An 18,555-nucleotide genomic window follows, 5' to 3' on the forward strand; every position below is an offset into this window, starting at 1 on the left:
CACTAATGTAAATAAATAAATACTTGGTGGCAGAGATAAAACAAATTACACTCTGTTGTGCCGGACGAAAAAACACTCGTCGGCACTATGGCGGGTGCTTAGATTTACTTCTGGAGGAAGCCGAGTGGATATTACAACACGCATGAAATATTACATCAATTTATTATTAATTGAACAACATGAAATATTTAACTTTAAAACAACCTATGTACGCAGGACTTTCAATGTATATTTGTTACTGTCTCTAAACGCTAACTTATCATTTGATACAGTACCGAACAATAGTCTCTTCTTTCAATTTTAGTTGACTGTAAACTTCGCTATATAGCTCTGTAACACAACTCTCGCGTTGCTGGTTCGGTTGTGAGATGGTGCTGTCGTCTTCGGCGATTAAAAATCAAAGACGGACAGTTAAAAAAACGGAAATAGACATTTTCAAAACACATCGCAGGGAGGTGGAATTTCTCTAATACAGAAACCCAAAACACTGTACTTTCGCTTAAAATCTGAAGGACCTACACTAGCATGAGAGATGTTTCTGGAAGAAAGAGTATATTCCATAGGGTTCAGGGGTGCGAGTAGAAAGATAGGGATCTGTTAGACAGGAAAATTAGGGAGATGAGAGGTAGAAGCTGAAGTGAATAGTGGGAAATACTGTAGGTTGGAAAGACAGCAGGTAAGGTGTAGTGTGTTGTGTGGGTAGCGCAGCAGTTGCAAGAAGAAAGGCGTGAGGATGAATGGAGAGGGAAAGGACAGAGGAGCCTGATGTGGAGGGGACAGGTGGGGAAGAGTTAATAAAGTTGGTAGGAAGGATAAATATCGGGGCGGATCCCACTGTTTGGGAGAGGGAGTTGGTTGGAGTTGTGTTGGAATAGACTATGGAGTGTGTGCAGGTATAGGGACGGAGGGATGTATTTGTGAAAGCGCAGCAGCATACCAGGGATGGTAATCGGAGGGAACACAATGAGGTTATTGGAATCTTGTTTGTGGACAGTATAGGAGATGCGGATGTGACCGGTGTGGGTGAGAAGGGGTGGGAATTTTCTGAGATGGGACACGATCCAGTTTGGGGAAGGTGGGTGAGCGGCGCTACAGTCTGCTGTAAATAAATGTTCAGCAGCGGCATCGAAAGTAGATTCTTGTGGGCGTATCTACGCCGACGTCTGTTATTCGCCGTTGCATCTGGCAGTGTTTGTTCGTACTTTTGGATCCACTGTGAGGTACCAACTTGGTTATGATACCTCGTTCTCCGGACGACACCACGCACTCAGTATTATAATTTCGATTAAGAACTACTATTTTATAAAACTTCTCCCAGTCCATCAGGCTGGGTGGTACAGTAGCGGTGTAAAGATTATTTTGTAGAAAAACAGTCTTGGTTGCAATAACTATTTTTTAGTTACGCATTTCGTCTTTTCAGAACATCATGACATTTTCTACAAAAATATAAGAAAGGAAACAATAAATAGCCAGAGGTATAGTCCTGTCAAGCACAGCTTGAAATAAAAATGTCAAACCATTAGAAAGATAAATTTAAGTTTGATGGTATGCTGTAAAATAAGCATACGTCAAGATCGTGCTAAACAGGGCGTGTACTTATACAATTAATATGAAGTAATCTGTATCTACACACACACTCCGCAAGCCACCATATGGCTCATAGCGGAGGGTACCCTGTACCACTACTAGCCATTTGCTTTTCCGTTCCGTTTGATAATAGAGCGAGGGAAAAACGGCTTCTGTACGAGCCCTAATCTCTCTAATCTTGTCTCCATGGTCCTTACGCGAAGTGTACGCTGGCGGCGTAGAATCGTTCTGCAGTCAGTCCCAAATGCCGGTTCTCTAATTTTTCCAAATAGTGCTTCTCGATGAAGAAGTACAATAGCAGACCAAAATGAAACGTGCGCACCTTACCCTCAATACTCATGTAACGGCAGGCACGGCGGTGCAGCGATACCACTACACCACTTTATCACATTTATACATTTGTTACCGTGGCACGATTAGAGACATAAGGCCCTCTCCTACATCCAGCCAGGTATTCCTTATATTTATCACCACATTCGTTAGGAAATACGTTTTACAATACATCTTACATCAAGCCTGAAATTCAATCCGAACATTTTATAAAAATGGTTGTATGTATGTATGAGCGCGCGCGCGCGCGCGCGCGCGTGTGTGTGTGTGTGTGTGTGTGTGTGTATGTATGTATGTTTGTTGCACATCTCCTTCTAAATCACTGGACTGATTTCAACCAAATGTGTCACACATAAACTATGTCATCAACAGTATCCGGACACCCCCAGAAACACGTTTTTCATATTAGGTGCATTGTGCTGCCACCTATTGCCAGGTACTCCATAACAGCGACCTTAATAGTCATTAGACATCGTGAGACAGCAGAATGAGGCGCTCAGTGGAACTTACGGACTTCGAATGTGGTCAGGTGATTGGATGTCACTTGTGTCAAACGTCTATATGCGAGATTTCAACACTCCTAAACATCCCTAGGTCCGCTGTTTCCGATGTGTTAGTGAAGGGGAAACGTGAAGAGACACTTACAGCGCAAAAGCGTACAGACTGACTTCGTCTGTTGATAGACAGAGACCGCCGACAATTGAAGAGGGTCGTTATATGTAATAGGCTGACATCTATCCAGACCATCACACAGGAATTCGAAACTGCATCAGGATGCACTGCAAATACTATGACAGTTAGGCGGGAGGTGAGAAAACTTGGATTTCGTGGTCGAGCGGCTGCTCTAGCCACACATCACGCCAGTAAATGCCAGACGACGCCTCGCTTGGTGTAAGGAGCGTAAACATTGGACGACTGCAGTGGAAAAACGTTGTGTGGAGTGACGAATCACGGTACACAACGTGGCGATCCGATGGCGGGTTGTGGGTATGGCGGATGCCAGGTGAAAGTCATCTGTCAGCGTGTGTAGTGCCAATAGTAAAATTTGGAGGCGGTGGTGTTACGGATTGGTCGTGTTTTTCATGGAGGGAGCTTGCACCCCTTGATGTTTTGCGTGGCACTATCACAGCACAGGCCTACATTGATGTTTTAAGTATCTTCTTGCTTCCCACTGTTGAAGAGCAATTCGGGGTTAGCGACTGCATCTTTCAACGTGATCGAGCACCTGTTCATAAAGCACGTCCTGTGGCGGAGTGGTTACACGGCTCTAACATCCCTGTAATGGACTGGCCTGCGCAGAGTCCTGATCTGAATCCTACAGAACACCTTTGGGATGTTTTGGAACGCCAACTTCATGCCAGGAGTCACCGACCGACATCAATACCTCTCCTCAGTGCAGCATTATGTGAAGAATGAGCTGCCATTCCCCAAGAAACCTTCCAGCACTTGACTGAACGTAAACCTGAGAGAGTGAAAGCTGTCATCAAGGCTAAGGGTGGGCCAACACCATACTGAATTCCAGCATTACCGATGGAGGTCGCCACGAACCTGTAAGTTATTTTCAACCAGATGTCCAGATACTTTTGATCACATAGTGTACATCTTACTGTCAGACAACAATCGCTGCCGGCGTAAGAACCACCTACTATCATAGTGCAGATGATATGATGTCATAAACAACGAGACGCATGAAAATCTGCCGCATATGCATGACGTTTAAACGCATTACTTCTGTGTTAATAACTGCATTCACAATAAATTTCGCAGGCAGTATCCATGTATGCCGCTCAATGCACCTACAAAAGTATGTCATGGTAAATGGAAATGAGCGTATGGCTTTGTTAACCGGGAGACCCCGTCCAGAGAAGTTCGTCCGCCGAGTGCAAGTCTTATTTCAGTCGACGCCACATCGGGAGACTTGCGTGCCGGTGATGAGGATGAAATGATGATGAGTACAGCACAACACCCAGTCCACGAGCGGAGAAAATGTGCAACCCGGCCGGGAATGGAACCCGGGCCCGCTGCGTGGAGGCAAACACGTAACCACCCAGCTGAGCAGGCGGACTGTGTCATGGTACCACACATAGTTCAGGAGATATAACGTTATAAACACTGAGATGCGTCAAAAGCAGCCACATCATGCATGACATTTAAATTTATAATTTTTTTGCTACGACATCTAATGGTTCAAATGGCTCTGAGCACTATGGGACTTAACATCTATGGTCATCAGTCCCCTACAACTTAGAACTACTTAAACCTAACTAACCTAAGGACATCACACACATCCATGCCCGAGGCAGGATTCGAACCTGCGACCGTAGCAGTCGCGCGGCTCCGGACTGAGCGCCTAGAACCGCTAGACCACCGCGGCCGGCTGCTACGACATCTATCCGCACTATATTTCCATGAGAGTATCCACATATGCCGCTGAATCTACCTACACAAATACATCATTATACGACACGTAGTTCAAGCGATATGACGTTATAAACACTGAGATACGGGAAAAATGTCGCATTATGCATGATGTTTTAATGCGTTTATTCTTTACTACTGACACACTCCTTCAGTCGAGTTCATTTAAGGAAATCCCTGACACATGGCAGCGCTTTTGACAGCTTTCAACGGTGAAGCGCAAACGATTGTAGACGAAAACGATAGCCGTTTGTAGGGGTACGGAAACGTGTTGCAAAATCGCGTTGTAGGCACGCGAAGCAGTTGCGCCCAGCCTACAGAAACTGCCCGCGATCATGTTTCTTAATTTGGATAATGCACTTATACATTTGTACATCACGCATATCTCTTTGTACGACTCTTTCATAATTTCAAAGGTGTTTTGACGAACATGTGGGAATGAATTTTTTTCGATACTTTACTACGAATACAGTTCATTTTTTGTTTTCGTTTCTAATAGAAAACTGACAAAATGAATACCCGGGCAATACTAGATTTGCCAGCCAGTACCTTATAATAATGACAAACAGTAAAAATAGTAGTTGGTATAGCAGAAAAACTGCAGTCCATATTCGTGTCATCTTCTTTTTCTTCTATCTTCTTCTTCTTTTGCCTGTCGTTTATGCCGTCTACTACAGAGTCCGCTTTTCTTTAGAATTTGTTTAATTTAGAATTTAGAATTTGGTGATTTTCCACTGGGGGCCGAAACGCACAATAACCCTTGGTTCGACATGGGGCGTCGGTGAGTTGAGCGGACTGCTGTAGCCTGTTATGGGGTTGTGTACCGCTGAGGGCTACGGCGGGAACGACGCCTCTCCATCGTTTCTAGGTTCCCAGTTTAGTAAATACATACATACATGCGTAATAGATGACCATTACATGTTCTCATCACGACCAGATGAGGTACCTATGAGATTCTACAAACATTATGCGAAAGAACTTGTTTCCCTTCTAGTACAAGTTTATCGTATATTGTTGGACTAACGAAGGGTACTTAGTAGAGATGGGCAAACTCGTTCATCCTTGGAAACTAGTTCGCTGGTGATGGCTCTTTCTTGGGAACCGTTCATTTTTACTCGTTTACCGTTCATTTGTGGTTGGTATATGGTTTTTATTAGAAATTGAAAATTAGTAGCATAGGTGACTGAAGATGGAAGGCGCCATGAGGGGGCAGTTGCCTCCGCCCTGGAGTACAGAAGTTTTATTAATAACAGGATTCTTACACACTTGTAATTTTCCTGATTCTGCAAAACCTCTCGTTTAGCCAATTGTAGCGTTATGTGGCTGATCGCAGTGAAATAATAGGTGGTGCACGAAAAACCGGCCCGAGTACAGACCGCTTGCCGACTACGCACGCTTTGTTGACCGCTACGAGCAGAATAGACAAAGATTTAATGATTAGGCAGTGAATAAATTACAAATCAGCTAATTCAAACAACAACTTCGAAACAATAGACGACGGTTGGTGGGCGACAGTGAGCAATCTACTACTTGGGGCCGATTTTTCGTGCGCCACCCTGTACCACTGAAATAATATTGTAGAAGTTATCATATTCTCTTTACGAAATGTAACACCAGACACTCTATTGTGTAGCGCGGGCTTCATTCGGTTGTAAGTCGGTCTGCCTTCCATAACAATGAACATGCCGTTTTACCTTGGATCAAAAATGACGGATAATAGCCACTCGTGTGTGCCGTGCCGACGTCCTTTGCATGTGTAATAACAAAAAATCTTGCTTTTTTACAAGTATTTCTTCTGCTGTTTATCGAATTAGTGAAGTAACCTGACATTCCGTTTTGTTACCTGAAAAGGTGTATGTATTACATACACATAAAATTTTATGTAATTTACGTAAGCCGGCCGCGTGGTCTAGCGGTTCTAGGCGCGCAGTCCGCAACCGCGCGACTGCTACGGTCGCAGGTTCGAATCCTGCCTCGGGCATGGATATGTGTGATGTCCTTAGGTTAGTTAGGTTTAAGTAGTTCTAAGTTCTAGGGGACTGATGACCACAGATGTTAAGTCCCATCGTGCTCAGAGCCATTTGAACCATTTTTTTTAATTTACGTAATTATAAAATACATTTTAATTGCCGGTCGTGGACGCTGAATAGAATACGAAAACAACCAGAAGTTCAGAGTTAAAGAAAGGTTTGAAACAGATCTAGAATGGGCGTGCGCAGCGAATGAAACTAACATCAACTCGATACTGAACTAACTACGAGCAGTCGGCAGTGGAACTGCGACGAGTGGCAACGCGAAGGAGGAAGAGTCCAGCCGAGCGAGACCGAGACCGAGGCAGATAGGAACGGGACCGAGGCTGGAACGAGACCGGCCGACGTGCCGTTACGGGAACGAGACCGACCGTTTCCCGTTCCTGGGAACTATAAGTAGAAAGCTGCGACCGAAGTGAACTATGAACGACCGTTCCTTAGAATTCGTTCCTCGCTCGTTCCGTTCATCTTGGTGAACCGTTCCTTTGGACCCGATAGTTGGCGAACGACCCATCTCTAGTACCTAGCGCCTGGAGAAAAAGCGCAGGTCATTCCCGTTTTAAAGAAGGGTCGTGGGACAGATGCACATAATCATAGTCCTACATCGTTGACGTCATTTCTTGTTGAATTATGGAACATGTTTTTTTGATGAAGAATTATGACGATTTTGGAGAACGAATATCTCCTCTACAAAACTGAACATAGATTCGGCAAATAAATCTTACGAAACCCAGCTCGCGCTGTTCGTCCATGAGATCAATAGCGCTGTAGACAATGGCGCTTATTTCGATGCCACGTTCCTAGACTGCGCGAAGGATTTGACACCTTCCCGCACTGCTGTTTAGCGGGAAAAAAAATACGAGCTCACCGAGTATCGGACCCTATTTGCCTCTGTATTCACGACTTCCGTGTAGGTAGAAATCAACAAGTTCCTCTTAACGGATAATTATCAAAAATGGTTCTAATGGCTCTGAGCACTTTGAGACTTAACATCTGAGGTCATCAGTCCCCTAGAACTTAGAACTACTTAAACCTAACTGACCTAAGGACATCACACACATCCATGCCCGAGGCAGGATGCGAACCTGCGATCGTAGCGGTCAAGAAGATCCAGAATGAAGCGCCTGGAACCGCTCGGTCACAGCGGCCGGCGGATAATTATCGATAAATGTAAAGTAAAATTGCACAGTACCCCAAGGAAGTGTGACAGGACCATTAGTGTTTACGTTGTACATAAATTATTTAGTAGAATGCGTCGGTAACTCCTTAAGAGTGTTCGCAGATGATGCGATTGTCTATCAGACAGTATCAACGCCAGAAGACAGTATCGATTTGCAAAATGGCCTGCAGAGGGTTGGTAAATGGCGCAGGGTCTGGTAGTTGACCCTGAAATGTAACATACTGCACATAGACAGGAAAAGAAACCCAGTACTCTGCAACTACAACACTGATGACAAATTGTGGGAAACAGTATATACTATAAAAATCTAGGAGTAGCTATCCAGAGCAGCTTTAACTGGAATGACCACACAAAAGAAATAGTAGGAAGAACTGATGCCAGACTGATATTCACAGCAAGAATCTTAACGAAATGTAACCCATCCACGAACGAAGTGGCTTACTAGGCGCTTGTTCGACCGATTCTTGAGTATTGTACGTCAATATGGGATCCTTACTCATGTATGACTGATAGAAGATGGTAGACAAGATCCATCGAAGACCGACATGTTTCGTCGCGGAATCGTTTAGTCGGCGCGAGAGCCTTATAGAGATCATCAACAAACTCCAGTGGCAGACATTACAAGAGAGGCGTCGTGCATCATGGAGAGGTTTGCTATTGAAATTTCGAGACTGCACATTCCGTGAACAGCCTGTAACCTCCCCCTCACTTGTCGACCTTAATGACAGTGAAAAATTAAACCGCGTGTACCTAATGGAAATATGGGAAAAGCAATCGTCACCGAGGTTAATTTGTCGGTAAAGAGGGAGGAAAGGGTTATATCTAAATGAAAGGAAAAATGCTAATGAAACTGGTGGAAATTAATTTTGAAATAGGGGTAAAGTTAATAAAGAAAGTAAATGTGCGGCCGTTACGTTAACAATCAACTAGCGGTAATTAGATATTTGAGATTTGGGGGAAATTACGGTCGCCAGTCCTAAGGACAATTACTATAGTAACTGAAAAAGAAAGATTATTACACATATAATTGACACTAGAAGCGTGGCAACTGAAGGTTGACAAGTGTAGTGTGAAAACTGAAAGTTTGTCAGAAGTAATAAATTTCGCTACACTCTGACTTAATTTAGCAAAAGAATTAATAAAACCGGAAAATCGAAAGTTAATTTAGTGACTGAAGTTAATAGTGAGCTTTCTTTCTGAAGCACATCGAAATTCAGTAAAATACGGTTGGTCTTGAACTACCTGAACAATCATTTCAAAAGCTACTTGAATCTACGCAATTTAGAAATAAGAGATTTAACTTTGAACTTGAATTATATGATTCTGAACGATTAACAATAGTAAAATTTAGTATGTACCAAGCTGAGCTGCAGTCACAGGTAAGCTAAAATACGGTAACAAAACTCGCACTCTTAATTCGTGCTTGTGTAATCTAAATATTGTAGCCAGCTATGAATACTTCAACTGAACTTTGAAATTAAAGCAGTGAAATGCTATAATATTACTTTAATGCTGGCGTTTGAATTTCAATGACACTCGGGTTCATTCTGGAAAAGGGAGGGACCCTGCTTGGTAATGCAATTGGGACAATGAGCAACAAAGGTTCATGCTAAGTAGCTGTAATTTTGTGATGCAACAATTTTAAAAGTTTGAAAAGCTGAGGTCTGCCATACAGTTCTAAAACTTTACGTGCTTCCAGTCTTCCTTGTTGGCTGATTGAAGGTTTGAAGCCATCGATCGAGGAGGTGGCGACAGTCACTCATTGTCGGCCGTCGCTGTTGCAGAAGCTGGATGTTGGCGCGCCTTCTTCTCGACACGGTCACCAGACGAAACGGGCTCTTGATGTGCGCCAGCTAATGCTTCCCGTCCGCGATACCATGTCAGAAACTATCATCGCAAGTCGAGCGCAATTACATGCTGCCAAACCCCGAAAGCGCGGCAACTCGCGGGAGCTTCACACAACACACCTGCTCCACTCGCTACTCCAGCCAGACTCTCCCTCTGCCCGCGCTCCACGCGACAGAGTTAACACTACCAAAGATCCTAAACACTTTGGTTCTCCACACGACCTATCGACCTATTCGTTCGATAACATAGTTTTCCCTAGGCAAGACCCAGCGTAAAAATACAAATAATATTTACAAAACAACCAATTATACATCGACATAAGTGCATAAATATATATATATATACAAACAGTAAAACAATTACAATATATAAAGAGACAGAAATGTCATATCTTGAGGTAACAAAACAAGGAAAAAAATAATAGTACAATAGATGGAAATAGGAGGATATGCATTTCCGGCGTTACAAGCCGGACAACATATTACTTCCTCTCACACATCTCGCGAAATGACTACGACGATAAAATTCGAGAAATTAGAGATAAAACAGAGGCCTACCGGCAATCATTCTTCCCATGCACCATTTGTAAGTGAAAGAGGAAATGCGAGATCAGTTAGTGGTATCAGAAGCACCCCCTGCCGCATACCGTTACGTGGTTTGCGGAGAGTGACGTAGATGTGGATTTTGATCCAATGACATTGTCAATTTAGATTTCAGTGGGTGCTGGATCATCGAGATTGGACTGTGACTCAGTGGAAACGTGTCGCCTAGTCATATAAATAACTTTTGTTGTTAACCCGGAAGGTGGCCGTGTCAGGGTCCGCCATCAGCCAGGCGATTGGCTTCTCGAAACATACAAAACACTATAGGCACAGGCCAGTGGGGACAGTTTTATGTTATGAGGGACTTTCACCTGAGTTTTCATCGGGCCTTCGGTAGTAATCGAAGGAGATTTAATAGCTGTGGACTTGGTGAACATTACTGCAGACTACCTGCTGCTCATCGTGCTTGATATCGTCCACGACAGCACTGGCATCTTCCAGCAGGTTACTGTCAGTGTAACAAGACCAGAATAGTGCTACAGTGGTTGGAGGAACTTGACAGTGAACTCACGTTGATGTCTTGGTCATTAAATTCGCGTGGTCTGTACTGCATGTAACACATGTGGGACGCCATCACTGCCAGCTCCCAGCACATAAACCACTGGCCAGTTGACGGAAGTTACTTGACTTCCACCTAGTCATCTTCCGCCATGTACCTCTAGAAATGTATAATGGACTTGTCGAATCTATAACACGCAGAATCGTTTCTGTACTGCGTTCGAAAGGTAGACCAGTACGCTATTAGGCATATGGTCACAATGTTTGGTTCATCATTCTGTTTTGCTATAATTGTTTAGATTTTTCATTCCTCGTGCAGTTGAGATCTTCTTGTTTATTTTAATTAGCACTAACTCAAGCACCCATTAATAATGTAGAATCCCAAATTCACAATTTCCCGTGGATATAGGGTAAGGTGAGGTAAATCCGACCTAGTAATTTATTGTGGCTATAAAACGCTTGTCCGAGGTCGGATCTTAACGTTAAATGCGTTGAATTATAGGTAATATAAATGAGAACTGCTTGCAAAATATTTTTGTTATACCATCAATACTTTTTAAGATATCTGTATTTTAAGAAACGTCCATTCTCGCCGTTTGCAAAAATGCTGGGGTAAATCCGACCCCCTATTTGTTTGGCTGATTTTGCACAGAAAAAGTTCTAAATGAACGTTTTTTTTTGGGAAATAATTATATGCAATTACGTTTTTTTACATAAATGAACAAAAAGTATTCAAAAAATAACAATGTTTAGAGTACTAAATGTACTGAAAGTTAAATGAATGTAAATTTTAATTGAAAAAAGATGATTTCATTGCATGGCGGTGCAATAGCAATATCGATCTCGGAATGTTAAAATCACGGGCGACAGCTCGAAAAGACATTCCGATTTGCAATCCAGCAACTGCTCGGCAATATCGTTCTGACTGCGTTTTGTCGTTTTTCGTTTGTTATTTCGTACCATTTTCTTAAAAATAAACAAAAATTCACTTTGTTTCCATAATTAAAAAATTCCATACACATAAACGATAAAAAATAAGCGATCGGATTTACCCCACCATTTAGTGGTCGGATTTACCCCACCATGCCATTTTTCATTTAACACACATAGAAACCATTTACATGAAATTTCCAACAAAATCAATATATACACTGAATAGGTCACTAAATGAACTACAAAATCACTTACCGTTTGTTTTGCGATCGTTTCATTTTATAAGGTAAATCTAGTGATGCAATTTGCACAAAAATTAAATTGAAACAATCCAAAACACACTTGTTGTCTTTTGAGTGTCTAAATGTCAAATGCGGCAAAGCTGTCAAGGTGACATTTTCGTTATTTCTAATGCTCTGTATGGTAATACTAATGCGAAATCGCTCCACTTTGCTATTTCTCACAAATAGAGGGCGGTAGGGTTTACCCACCCGGTCGAATTTACCCCACCGTAAACAAAAGAAAAATTCGGAGTAGGTATTAAAATCCATGGAGAAGAAATAAAAACTTTGAGGTTCGCCGATGACATTGTAATTCTGTCAGAGACAGCAAACGACTTGGAAGAGCAGTTGAACGGAATGGGCAGTGTCTTGAAAAGAGGATATAAGATGAACATCAACAAAAGCAAAACGATGGTAATGGAATTTAGTCGAATTAAGTCGGGTGATGCTGAGGGAATTAGATTATGAAGTGAGACACTTAATGTAGTAAAGGAGTTTTGCTATTTGGGGAGCAAAATAACTGATGATGGTCGAAGTAGAGAAGATACAAAATGTAGACTGGCAATGGCAAAGAAAGCGTTTCTGAAGAAGAGAAATTTGTTAACATCGAGTATAGATTTAAGTGTCAGGAAGTCGTTTCTGAAAGTATTTGTATGGAGTGTAGCCATGTATGGAAGTGAAACATGGACGATAAATAGTTTGGACAAGAAGAGAATAGAAGCTTTCGAAATGTGGTGCTACAGAAGAATGCTGAAGATTAGATGGGTAGATCACATAACTAATGATGAAGTATTGAATAGAATTAGGGAAAAGAGAAATTTTTGGCACAACTTAACTAGAAGAAGGGATCGGTTGGTAGGGCATATTCTGCGGCGTCAAGGGGTCACAAATTTAGCAGTGGAGGGCAGCGTGGAGGGTAAAAATCGTAGAAGGAGACCAAGAGATGAATACACTAAGCAGATTCAGAAGGATGTAGGGTGCAGTAAGTAGTGGGAGATGAAGAAGCTTGCACAGGATAGGGTAGCATGGAGAGCTGCATCAAACCAGTCTCAGGACTGAAGACCACAACAACAACAACAACAACCTTATACTCTAACATAAAAAAAAACGACGCATCACAAATGAATGGCACGAAACTCGGTAGATGTAACGTACATGTACAGACAACCAAATGATTACAATTTCAAAAAGAATGGATGATTCATTCAAGAGAAAGAGTTTAACAAATTCAGCAAGTCAATAACGCGTTGGTCCACATAAGTTATTCGGCTTAGTACTGACTGATACAGTTGTTGGATATCGTGCCAAATTCTGTGCAACTTGGGCTGGAGGACTTGTCCATAATGTTCCAAACGTTCTCGACTGGGAAGAGATCCGGCGACCTAGGTAAGGTACAGCAAGGACGAAGGCAAGCAGATGAAATGTTCGTCATGTTTGTACGGGCATTATCTTGCTGAAATGTTGACCCAAGATTGCCGTGAAGGGCAACAAAACGGGGCGTACAATATCGACTATGTACCGCTTTGTTGTGCGGGTACCGCAGATAACAACCAAATGGGTCCTGCTATGAAAAGAAATGGCACCCCAGACAATCACTCCCGGTTGTCATCCCTATGGTGGGCGACAGTCAGGTTGGTATCCCACCGCTGTCCGGGGCGTCCGCAGACATGTCTTCGCTGTCATTGGGGCTCAGTTCGAAGCGGGTCTCGACACTGAAGACAATTATACTCCAGTCAGTGAAATTCCAGGCTGAAGACGTGTCTGGAGACGCTCCGAATAGCGATGGGCTATAAGTCTGAATGTTGCCCGCCATACGACCCAATAACCAGGATTGATGGGCTGGAAGGCCATTTCTTTTTTATTATAGCAGGACCTCTTTGGTTATCATCCGTGGCACACTTAAAGAATAGCGGTACGTTGTTTTGATGCCCATCATGGCAAGCCATCCTGGGTTTACATTTGAGCAAGCTAATGCCCGACTGCACACGTTTAGAGTATGTCTTGCTTATTTTCGTGCTTCCCACACACTACCTCGGCCGCCAAGATCTCCCCAGCTGAGAACGTTAGGAGCACTGTGGGCAGAGTCCTCCAGCCAGCTCGGGATTTTGACGAACTAACGCTCCAGTTTCTACATCTACATCTACATCGATACTCTGCAAATCACATTTAAGTGCCTGGCAGAGGGTTCATCCAACTACCTTCACAATTCTCTATTATTCTAATCTCGTATAGCGCGCGGAAAGAATGAACACCTATATCTTTCCGTACGAGCTCTGATTTCCCTTATTTTATCGTGGTGATCATTCCTACCTATGTAGGCCGGTGTCAACAAAATATTTTCGCATTCGGAGGAGAAAGTTCGTGATTGGAATTTCGTGACAAGATTCCGTCGCAACGAGAGACGCATTTCTGTTAATGGTGTCCAGCCCAAATCCTGTATCATATCTGTGACACTCTCTCCCATATTACGCGATAATACAAAAGGTGTTGCCTTTCTTTGAACTTTTTCGGTGTACTCCAACAGTCCTATCTGGTAAGGATCCCACACCGTGCAGCAGTATTCTAAAAGAGGACGGACAAGCGTAGTGTAGGCAGTCCCCTTAGTAGGTCTGTTACATTTTCTAAGTGTCCTGCCAATAAAACGCAGTCTTTGGTTAGCCCTCCCCACAACATATTCTATGTGTTCCTTCCAATATACGTTGCTCGTAATTGTAATACCTAGGTATTTAGTTGAATTTACGGCATTTATATTTGACTGATTTATCGTGTAACCGAAGTTTAACGAGTTCCTTTTAGCACTCATGTGGATGACCACACACTTTTCGTTATTTAGCGTCAACTGCCACTTTTCGCACCATTCAGATATTTTTTCTAAATCGTTTTGCAGTTTGTTTTGATCTTCTGATGACTTTATTAGTCGATAAACGACAGCGTCATCTGCAAACAACCGAATACGGCTGCTCAGATTGTCTCCCAAGTCGTTTATATAGATAAGGAACAGCAAAGGGCCTATAACACTACCTCGGATAACGCCAGAAATCACTTCTGTTTTACTCGATGACTTTCCGTCAATTACTACGAACTGTGGCCCCTCTGACAGGAAATCACAGATCCAGTCACATAACTGAGACGATATTCCATAGCCGGCCGGCGTGGCCGTGCGGTTCTAGGCGCTACAGTCTGGAGCCGAGCGACCGCTCCGGTCGCCGGTTCGAATCCTGCCTCGGGCATGGATGTGTGTGATGTCCTTAGGTTAGTTAGGTTTAATTAGTTCTAAGTTCTAGGCGACTGATGACCTCAGAAGTTAAGTCGCATAGTGCTCAGAGCCCTTTGAACCATTTTGATATTCCATAAGCACGCAATTTCACTACGAGCCGCTTCTGTGGTACAGTGTCAAAAGCCTTCTGGAAATCCAGGAATATGGAATCGATCTGAAGTCCCTTGTCAATAGCACTCTGCACTTCAGTTGGACAGAACATGGCACTATATCCAACCACTCTGGCAATCATTGCCAAGTCGAGTAATTGCTTTCATAGGGGCCAGAGGTTGACCAGTGCTTTATTACTTTTCCCAATTTGTGAAGCTCTTTCTGTTGAATAAATCATACAATGTTTCTGAAATTGTAACCATTTGTTTGTCCCTACATGTACATCGCATCTCTGCCGATTTCCGTCCAGTTCGGACATTTTCTGTGTGGTGCCTTGTCTTCTTTCTGTTAGACTAGATATTGTTGAATTTTCAGGCTTTAGTTTTGTGTGACGTATCGTGTAACCAAAATTTAGCGAATTTATTTTAGTAATCAGGTGGATGACTTCACAATTTTCAATATTTAGAGTCGATTGACATTTTTTCACTCCATACACATATCTCGACTAAGTCATTTTGCAATTGGTTTTGATCGTCCGATTACTTTCCGAGCCGGTAAATGACAGCAAAATCTGCAAACAATCTAATGCCGCTGCTCAGACTGTGTCCTAAATCGTTTATATAGATCACGAACAGCAAAGGGCCTACAATACTAACAGAATGTTACCCTGATGCACATTAAACCATTCCGTTTGGTCTGAGGATTAGAAAATTGTAACTTGATTTCGTCTAGGCAAGGTATTTATGATGTTTTAATTAATAAATAGTTAGTAAAACATCGTCTTTTAAACGAAACTCATTCTCAGAAGTGTGCTATTTTTACCTCCTCCTTCAATAGAAATACATCACTTGATCGACAAAGCTTTTCTAAAGAAGTGTCAAAATTAAGATGAGCAACGCTTTCATACCACGTTTTGCAGGATTGCTTGATGGAAGCCATCTCCCAAAAAATCTGTTTTGTCACAGAGAATAAGAGATGTTTCTCACTTACAAGACATGATACTAAAGCAGGGGATAATTTCTGACAAACAAACCAAATATGAAAATTTGAAACACGCGAAGAAAGCTGATAAAGCGAACACAAATAAAATGGTTGGCTTGTAAACGGATGGATTACTTCAAGCAATTTTGTGTAGCTGCCGAAACTGTCTGTTGTGTTACATCAGAACCAATTTTTGTTACGTAGAACTTAGGTTATAACGAGAAAAGCAGTTTTCATTTGAAGCAATGGATCTGGAGTAGATTCATAGGTCGTAATCGATGTCGGCCTAATGAAAAGCGCGGAGAGTGGAATAGAATTATATCACACCTTGTTGGATTATATCGCAGTACAAACATAACCAGTGGCTGCATACATTTACTTTTAACATCCTGTGTATTTCCGCAGCATGTTAAAAGTAAATGTATGCAGTCACTGCTTCGAAATTTTTCTTGGGCATAGAGATATGCACGTGGCGACAGGGTTTCCTGCACAACTCGGGTGCTGATCCAGTGTTACACTAGGCTCTTCGCCATTTTCAGATATGATACTGGAGTGCCATCCTGAAGAATACGGTGGATGTTATTGCAGAATTCATGTCTGCTTATTAACTTCTGGTGACTTAACTAAAATTACTCGGTACTTTATTTATTTATTTAACCTGATTTAGCGTCTTTCTTAACACAGGAGACGGATCGCGATTGCCATTATTTGCACGGGCACAGTACTGACGAGTCTAACTTCTGTACCAATCTAGAGAATACTTACAGGACGACTTTTCATTCCCACAGAAAATATGCTGCAGCGGGTTTCTCAACCTACTGTCTGAAAGATTTAGCTGTCGCATTTTAAAGCTGACTTTGTCAGACAAGTCTAGTAATGTTAAGACTGAGGCTCCTCTCTTATCTATGGCCTATTTAAGGCAGTCAGTTACCTTAATTAGTGCTCTAATGTTTACGGAAACTGGGCTTACGTTTGCTATAGAAGTTAAATGCGCCCAAGTATTCAGTCAATTGACTGCGGTAAATATATGTTAAATAGCTTTGGACACAGAGGGTACAATGCTGATTGGATAATAATTGTTGGTTTTCTTCTTAGAGACTAGATCCGTCCACGAGGGAAAAATGAAATTATTCAGTTATTATGAATATCATTATCTGTTTGACGTTGTCTGTGTTTAATGTAAAGCTGGCTGTGTACCTTCAAGCTTGCAAAAAGTACTGCCTCTCCAGGCACGCACGCAATGTTACACCCAGATCTTTAACTCAAAAACTGAAAAGGAGTTCCGTATTATTTAGAATAGAGGGATTAGTGCAGATTTACACATTACTGAAAAAGAATTAATCTTCTCGCAGTTCACTTCTTGAAGAAATGAAGAACCACTGTCTGTTTCTCATCCCAGATAACGGAAGCCTTCACAACCCTTCCGTAATTTCAATTTACGTGAACTGCGATATTTGTTAATTGCTCCGGTGCGTGTGATTAGTTTCTCAGAAAATGTTGCGTCTTTGACATCGGGGCTATGCTCTCTCTCTCTCTCTCTCTCTCTCTCTCTCTCTCTCTCACACACACACACAAATGGCTCTGAGCACTATGGGACTTAACTTCTGAGGTCATCAGTCCCGTAGAACTTAAACTATTTAATCCTAACTAACCTAAGGGCATCACACACATCCATGCCCGAGGCAGGATTCGAACCTGCGACCGTAGCGGTCGCGCGGTTACAGACTGTAGCGCCTAGAACCGCTCGACGACTCCGGCCGGCACAAACACACCCACACATTTATTTTATATGTATAGACTATTAAATACATTTTACTTCAAAACTTCTCGAATATTTCATTCATGTCATGTAGTACTTTGTTAAATCTCTGACACAAGGTTCTCTTTGCAGTACATATTGTACCCTTGGGGATACACCACTGAGCTGCCCGAGGACTGGGAAATACTGGTAAGTAATGCTCATTTTCGAAGCCCCGAGTCATAAACAGAACACAGGAGGTTGTGTACCGTTATCTGTGGCATTGTACTCTTGCAGCACGCACTGGCAGAAGAGGCCAACGCCGCACAGGTCGCAGCGGGAGGCCAGAACTTTACTATCGGCAGTTCCAGAAATGCCATGTGTAAGTATCACTTTCACTCAACATTAACATCGACATTTTTTTTAAATAATACCATAGCTGTATGGAAATATATATAAAAATGCACAATGGACAACCCAGGCTGTGAGCGCGTAGAGAAGCTATTGGTTGACCAGACTCCAACCATGTGAATGAGTGACTGTATTCGCTATTTGAAGTTATCTGCTTAAGTGAAGCAGTTAACTGTGAGATTCTACTTAGCATGAATAGCGTGAACTGGCCGCAGTAATATCAAGACAAACAACAAACTAGTTGCTTTGGAAGAACAATGGGGCTGCAGAAGGCCGGCTGGAATTGCAACTCACCCACCAACACACACACACGTGCGCGCTCGCGCAATCCACTTTGACAACAACTGCAAG

At 42.5% G+C, this 18,555-nt stretch overlaps 1 protein-coding gene across 1 annotated transcript in view; it reads left to right on the top strand.

Moving 5' to 3' along the window:
- The window catches only part of LOC126188707 (carboxypeptidase B-like), a 162,492-nt gene that overhangs the window by 127,967 nt on the left and 15,970 nt on the right, over positions 1-18,555 (top strand). The window contains exons 7-8 of the mRNA XM_049930315.1: positions 17,947-18,003; positions 18,091-18,175. Coding sequence (XP_049786272.1) covers positions 17,947-18,003; positions 18,091-18,175 — 142 coding nt within the window. The remainder of the gene's footprint in view (positions 1-17,946; positions 18,004-18,090; positions 18,176-18,555) is intronic.

This window comes from Schistocerca cancellata, chromosome 5 (assembly GCF_023864275.1).
Source record: "Schistocerca cancellata isolate TAMUIC-IGC-003103 chromosome 5, iqSchCanc2.1, whole genome shotgun sequence".
NCBI lineage: Eukaryota > Metazoa > Arthropoda > Insecta > Orthoptera > Acrididae > Schistocerca > Schistocerca cancellata.